The sequence below is a fragment of the Ruditapes philippinarum genome, unplaced genomic scaffold (genome assembly GCF_026571515.1).
Source record: "Ruditapes philippinarum isolate M1 unplaced genomic scaffold, ASM2657151v2 ctg380_1_1_1_1, whole genome shotgun sequence".
NCBI classification, from domain to species: domain Eukaryota; kingdom Metazoa; phylum Mollusca; class Bivalvia; order Venerida; family Veneridae; genus Ruditapes; species Ruditapes philippinarum.
This window is the reverse complement of record NW_026864512.1, coordinates 28,691-36,414: the sequence shown is the minus strand read 5'-3', so window position 1 is coordinate 36,414 and position 7,724 is coordinate 28,691. Positions and strand designations below refer to the sequence as shown.

At 34.2% G+C, this 7,724-nt stretch overlaps 1 protein-coding gene across 1 annotated transcript; it reads left to right on the top strand.

The window, feature by feature from the left end:
* The first annotated feature begins 3,016 nt into the window (after positions 1-3,016).
* Positions 3,017-5,889, top strand: LOC132725845 (uncharacterized). Its single transcript, XM_060711027.1, has 3 exons — positions 3,017-4,292; positions 4,966-5,082; positions 5,609-5,889. Exons 1-3 carry the CDS (start codon positions 3,398-3,400, stop codon positions 5,764-5,766), a joined length of 1,170 nt encoding a protein of 389 aa, XP_060567010.1. The 5' UTR covers positions 3,017-3,397; the 3' UTR covers positions 5,767-5,889.
* Positions 5,890-7,724: the final 1,835 nt, after the last annotated feature.

Genomic DNA, 7,724 nt, shown 5'->3' with positions numbered 1-7,724 from the left:
AATTTGCATCTATTTATTTTTGTATTTTCTTCTGGTAGAAATGTAGCGGAAGAAAAGATCGCACCACGGTTAGTCTCGTAAAGGAGTTGCAGACGAGCGTGCAATATCGCGCATTTTCTTCCAATTCCCTACACACGGTTTTTCGTCTGCTTATATTCAAGTTTCACAGAAGTCGTCTGCTAAATAGATTAGGTACTAAAGATGAATGATTGTGAAAAATCGAGCCAAATGAACCCAAAAGAAAACTGTGCAAGATTTCAGTTTAATGAGAATATTTAGAAGGATATTTATGAAGCGTTACTATAGATATGTGGTAACCGATTTGGAAGGAATTAGGACCAGGAATCGGGTGTCTTACCGTTTATTTCCTACATGATCTTTGCTGGTGCGTGACGTGATGAAAGACGCTCTTCGGCAAGAATATGTCGTCTGCTTAATTCTTGGAATTCTGTTTCTAATGACGTTTGTTTAATGCATCTGTATGTTATTTCAATCCCGAAAACAGTGTGCGTTATTTAATAACAGCCTGCTATAATCGATGGTAAATTACCGACGTATTTTCTGTTCATAATAAAACCCATGTAAGACACATTGGTTGTTTCAAGCCATTTTTTTTCGGTGGGTGCTAAACGTAAAAAGTAAAGAATTTGTTATGTTCGTTATGATTTTATTTTAACCATTTTGATCAATTTGTAAATGCTTTATGCAAGTTTTTATTACAAACATGTCCTTTAAATTAAATATTCAAAGGACAGAAATCCAAGCTCGCTATAGAGTTTATTTTAAGATAGACAAGCTTGCGCGGATGTGTTTTATAGAATCGATAATACTGAGTAAAGTTATCGAACTTGCTTTGTATATACTTTTTGATACATACAGAACGTTTACAAAGATTCAAACACACACTGTGAAACAGGAATAAAACAAGTTCATTTGTTTTGTTTTTTCTAAAATAATCAATTAAACATTTTAACCAAACTGTTGCAAAATTGATCCAGTAAAACTTTGAACACGCGCCTTTAGCGTTGTTTATGTAAAAACGTGCGTCGTGACAGAACGCTGGAGCGTCGGTTACTTCAACAGCCGTTAATACCTAGAGAAATGGTAACTTCAGATATTTATGTTTTGTTTGGGTCCTTTTGTTTTGCTAAAGAACAATAAAGGAACAAAAAAAAAATATCAATTAAGATCTTAGAGAAAACAATGACTTTTCGTTAAAAAACCAACTGTTGCAATGCCAAAAATTTAAATACCTCGGCGCATGCTTCCAATGCACGAGACCACTGCATAATTTGTATTTACTTTCTGCCTATTTAGATTGCTTTTTGATGTTATCAGCAATCAATTTGGATCTATTTTTGTTTTGTTTTTATGAGCATTATCATATAGTTATAGTTTTAGTTCAGTTGAAAAACCGCACATGGTTAGAATACAAACCAGTGCGACATTGGCAGCATACGATAATGAAGCAGACGAAAGTAAAACCATTTTTAAGTCAGATTTAAAAAATGGGTTCGATACATTTTTCAAATGAATAAAATTAATGCAAAATTACACTTTAAGGGTCGTTTTGTTTTAACCTGTTAAACCAATTAATTTATTTCGTAGCTTAAACTTTTGGCTTCCATGTAACGTCAATTTTTAACGTCTGCAGACTTCGCAATTAACGGAAAGAGCCGAAAAGTTGCGAATGAACTTTTACTTCTGTATCTTTTTCACACTTTAATATTTATTTATTTATCTTATTTTATTTTTGTTATCATCCGATGAAATTTGATTGACAAATTCATACAAAATAATTTTCTTAAGCAGAATGTCACAGTCAGCTGTTTGTTAAGTAAAAGAAAGGGGAAAAAGGGGCAAGGTTATTCAGCTCTGTTACTTACACTCTCAATAATTACACGAGATATTTTGTAATTCACGATCCCATTATTATGTTTTTGTGGAACATTTTCACACAGTAATAAGATAAGCTTGTAACATATCTATATAAACTGAATTTATGGCATTCTTTGATAGGCAAACCAAATCAACAGATAAAACTCTGATATATAAAACATCCGAAAACACGTAGCTAAGGCTTATCAGTATGCATTAGGGCTCTACGAATTACAAATCCTTACTTTTTCTGTCACGGACGGGTAATCGTGATTTCCCCGAGCGCGATACATCTTAGATTTAATGCGTTTAGCATACAATGATCGACGGATCAAATTTCGTTCAAATTGAGAGAAATTAGAATTAAAGAGAGTCTATAATATTAATTTCTTCGACTATGAAAATGTTTTTGAATAAATACGAACTCTGGAGAAGAGATTAGTGTCTGTAAAGAAAGATAGCGTGTATATTCTGCACGTGATGGGCGGGTTTGATTCGTAGGTACAGGTAGGTGTGACTTCAACTGAGAAAATGAGATAGGAACCATCGAAAAAAAAGTTGACGTTTCTCATTCTATGAAAACATTGCATGAGATTGATTTTATTTTTTGTAGAAAAGAGCATGAATAAAACTTTATGAACTGCATATAATAATTGAGAGGAGGTGGGGTTCGGTAAGAATCGGAAAAGACATGTAAATGAGTAATTAACGGTAATTATGAAAAGACAAAAATATATGGACTGCTTCAAATATTCACTTTATTAAGTCATTCAGCATTGATCTATATAACACTGTTGAACTTATAATTCAAGGGAGGTAATCAATATGTTTGGTAAATCTTAATAACTCTCGAGTTATCTTTCGTATGTGTACAATGCAATGCACGCAACGCAACGTTATCTACCTCCGGTTATATCGTAAAAATGTTAACTTTTCTTTTTTCTTCAACGAAATTGTAGAACAGAGATCCTGATAGATAAATAAATAGTAAATCTTTACTCGTACACATGTGACAATTTATTGGTCTTAATGTAAGTCTTAACAAAGATTTATATTTCTTGTATATAATAAAACAATGGACAGTAAACTCAAATAATGACCTAAATATCAAAGGGGTGTATACATCTCTATATAGGTAACATACTTATCAAATCAGGGGTTTAAACTTGAAATTTAATACAAAAAATATCAAAATCAATCAGGAAGTCCCGTATTGATGTTGTATTTATTGATCTACAGGTATCCAGTTTTTTGTCGAGGAGTTTAAACGGAAGTCGATCTAACGGTTATAAATATTGGTAATCTTTAAAATTTAACGCTGGAGTAACAAAATATAGCGAGTATATGCACCAGTTTTAATGAGATAAATTTTGTCTTTTTGTATTCTGGAAGAACGATATTAAAAAAAATAAAAATAAAAAGTGGATATGGAACGTGCGTACTTTAGTAAATAATGGTTTTCTGAAGGAAATAGAATTTTGTATTCTGAGTCTAAAACATAAAGATATTGGTTTTAAAAATGCTAAAGTACATTGTGTACGATGGTGAAACGAACGACAATGTGGGAAGAGACATAGATGAACAAGCTCGCACCTTGACTGGCGTCCTTAGACGCTACTCTGTGCCACTGGAATCTGTCAAGTTAAGTAACTGGGAAACAACTGCTGACAAGAACGCTGACGTTGTTTATATCACGACAATAGAAAGTGAATACTTTCATACTAAAGTAAAGCCGCTCTTTTTAGAGGGAAAATCTAACTGTTTGTTAGTGTTGCAGCATTCACCGGAGGAAGAAAAGCACGTGAAACGGTTGGAAACCAGTATCAAGAAGTCACTAAAGAAAAGAGAGCCTATTAAAGAACAACGGAAGAGAATAGCTCAAGAAACGTTAGGCAGGATCGTACCGGTTACAGATATCAAGAAAGTGTCTTGTTGGTTGCCTCATGTGCTAAAGTTTCTCATCCCAGCGCCTGTTAATACAACACGGCGTCAATCTGCACGTGAAATTGGCGTTTACTTTAAAATTAACTGGGACGATGAGTACCAGGTCGAATGGCTTCAAATGCAAAAGGATGCCCTAGAAAACGTATTCAATATACGCTGTCGGCATAACGGTAGTTTTATGAATGAAGAAGTGTATATTAGAAGTTCAGCTATAGTCGTGATGTACGCTGACAGGGGTGCCTACCAGAAGCTTAGGACGAACCAAGCTCAATTAGGAGGAAAGAAGAAGCTGCTCAATTCAATAAATGAAACACGTGCCACGTGCAGTCTCCATGCAACAAAGTTCCACGTGTTGTTTGATCAAGCAGGTGTGAAAATTTCAAATGTGTTAGCCAATGACTATCATCTGACCATAGTTGGTGCGGGAATGATCAATCACTGGTTAGGTATCCTATCTATGCTTAACCTAGGTAAGTTTTTGCACTTGCATTTCTGATAAGAAAAAGAAAAATCTCCCTACAAAGTAAACACTTTTAACCTTAGGGCCCTTATTTGAACAAACTTGGTTGACACCCATTAGAAGATGTTTCATGCACAATATCTTAGCTCTAGCTCTTTGGGTTTTTAAAAGAAGATGTTTTAAGTTTTTACCATGTACAATAAAGGGAAAAACAATGACCCCCTGGGGCGGGGCCAATTTTTACCCAGGGCTTTAATTTGAATAAACTTGGTAGACACTCACGAGAAAATATTTTATGTTTAGTATCTAAACTCTAGCTCTTTGGGTTTGGTATCCTATCTATCTAGGTAGGTTTTTGCTTTTGCATTTCTGAAAAAAAGAAATATCTCCCTACAAAGTAACTTTTTTTCCCAAATACAATGTATTCTTGTCCAAGCTAAGCTATGGACATGTATAAACATAAATCATGATGCTACAGATATTCACTTTGTGATTTAACTTGACAAAGCCGAATGTTTCAGCAACAATAAAATATCGTTGTCGCTATAAAGAGGTCGCACTGTATCTAACATGGAGGTCCTTTAAATACCAGTGTCAATCATACTTTAAATACTGTGTCATGATATTATGTATAGCAGTTGAATTGATTCGACTCATTTACATGTATATTTGATTATTTGTAGTTCGAGGTAGCCGAGTTCGAGATAACATGTTTTACACTGAAAGACACCTTTCGCGTGAGAATGAACTGGAGAGATTCAATCAGGATAAATATCAACATATATTTCAAAGAAAGTCAGGTATGCTGAAAAATATGTTGTAACGTGTCATCCGTCGCCCCATTGTGTTGTCACCCCACTAATGTTTATATGTGCTCTTGATCTGCTTTGAAACTCGAACTGTTCTTTGGTGACTTTGTGTAATGGAGTTTTCCATTTTTGAATTTGGAAGAGTCCATTCAAATCTAAAAGGATTTTAAATATAGAAATACAAAAATCGAGCTACCTACATTTTTAGAGCCCGGACGGACTGCACACGGACGTGCACTGTCCCTGCAGTAACGTGAAAGGCTAATCACTCTCGGTTCATGCAGGAGGTTATTTAAAGGTTCGCCTTCGACTTTAGAGGGGCAAAGACATGAAAAGGCAGAAATCAGCCACCATATATTCGTGATCACGTGTTTAATACATGTATTTGGTTAAGGTTAACACATGTATCTGACGGCCCCTCGGTGGTACCGTAGAAAATGGCAAGATCTGGCGACTTTACGAGAGTTATTTATTTATGATTAAAATACATGTTTAAGTTTGTCACGTTTATTTACAGAAACAACAAGAATTACCAGTCCTTCTGGTGTGTCGTTGAGGCATGAAGGGAGTGTTGAACATGTATCATTCCAGAGTAAAGACATCGCTGTAACGGAAGATAATGTGGTCACCCCTTCAACCATCTGCTGTATTCGACGTTTGCCCCTGAATAACTGACCATCAAAAACGTCAAGGCACAAATTTTTATCTAAATGCTGAACAGTCATCCATAAACACTAAGGGTCTTGGTCTTTATAACATTAATTGTTTTATTTCTTTAAAATCTGTTTAAACATGCCAGGTATTTTATCTGTTTTCGTGCATGTACATCTCGTAACATGTACATGTTTTCGTGCACGTACATCACGTAACATGTACATGTTTTCGTGTACGTACATCTCGTAACATCTACATATTTTCGTGCATGTACAACACGTAACATCTACACGTTTTTGTGCACATACATCACTTAACATGTACACGTTTTCGTGCACGTACATCATGTTACATCTACGCGTTTTCGTGCACATACATCACATAACATGTACATATTTTCGTGCACGTACATTGCGTAACATGTAAACGTTTTCGTGCACAAACATCATTTAACATGTACACGTTTTCGTGCAAGTACATCACGTAACAATTACATGCTCCCAGATGTTGTTTAAAACCAGATCTTACTATAATTACTTTCATTTGAATGATAGTCATTATTTACTTAATTTAATGAATTCATTTATCTTTACATTGTGTTACACTTATGATAATGTCTAACAAAAGATTAAAAGAAAATTTATGAAATAACAATTATGCAGTCGTCGACAACAACAATCAACAAGAGCACCGCAAAGGCGGGGCAATTTACATAAACAAAGAAAAGAAATACCCTTTCATAAAGTTCTGCATCTCAAAATTTTTAAGGCACATTATGCCCCAAAAATGAGTGTTCAGACGGTAAACGTGTTTTTAAATGTTTTTATAAGGGAATAACAACACCAGAGACGCGTATGCAGATTCCGACATTATTTGTTATAGAGGGAGCAAAAAGTAAACAAAATGTTATTTTGATTTCCATACAAAATACTAAATAGCTATTTCTTTACTAATTGGAAATCCGGAAATAAAAGATAGCCAAACTATCTGACCAATGAGTGCATGTTTCAGTTCTAGCAGGCAGTCATTATTTCTTTCATACTTTACACAAAAACATATGAAAGTTTGTTTCTTTGCGTATAACAATGGCTAATTTATCTTTACACATATATATTTACACATTTCATGAAATGTCCTTTTTATTAAGGGGAGGCTATTCTTGAGTATTCTTTTAGTAAATACTTGGGAAAATAATGTAAGTGGCATACTTGAGAAAATAATGACGGTGCCAATAATCTGGAGAATAATTTAGGTGCAAATAATTGGGAAAATAATGAAGGTGCCGATAATTGGGAAAATATTTTTTTTTATCACAGTGACAATCCACCTTATATTAAAACATGGATGTTTTTAAATGTGCTCGAAATATAGTAGCTGACATGCAAATTAACCTGTAATTTAGCCAATAAATACTTATATGATTACAATTAAATACTTTTTTTCTTCCCAAAAGGGATCTGAGATACATAAATAATGTGTAAAGAAAAAAAGTTGACCCTTCTGGTGTTTGAACCTATGACCCTCATGACAGTAATCCACTTAAAGATCACTCCTGTGAAGTTTGGTCAAAATCCATCCAGTGGTTTAGGTGACAACAGACGACGGACATGCCACACAAAAGTGATTCTAACCACAGCATGATTTATCTTTTACAACTCTGCCATGATAAAGTACCCTTACTCTTATTTGGAGGAAAAAATATACATGTTTTAGATTTAGTAAATCCAACTTTATTCCAAATCAAATGGCATTTTAACAGTTTTTCTGTCACAGGGAGTCCTTTGATTCCTCTTTAATAACAAGTATTAGTAGATTCTATGGAAATGCCAAAGAAATTGAAATAAAAATTTATCACCATGAACTTTTTTCGATTCTTAGTCACTGGCCTTTCAGCAGTCAGCATTAAAAAAACAACATTATTTTACTACAGAATTTTCCTTCAGCTTTTCTGCTTTATGCCATCGGAACAAAAAATACAA

What these genes read in the sequence shown, in the direction of transcription:
- LOC132725845 (XM_060711027.1), top strand. Translation starts at nt 3,398, where the DNA reads ATGCTAAAGTACATTGTGTACGATGGTGAAACGAACGACAATGTGGGA. An exon ending in CCTATCTATGCTTAACCTAG is followed by an intron (nt 4,293 to 4,965) that starts GTAAGTTTTTGC and finishes GATTATTTGTAG; the next exon opens with TTCGAGGTAGCCGAGTTCGA. An exon ending in TATATTTCAAAGAAAGTCAG is followed by an intron (nt 5,083 to 5,608) that starts GTATGCTGAAAA and finishes GTTTATTTACAG; the next exon opens with AAACAACAAGAATTACCAGT.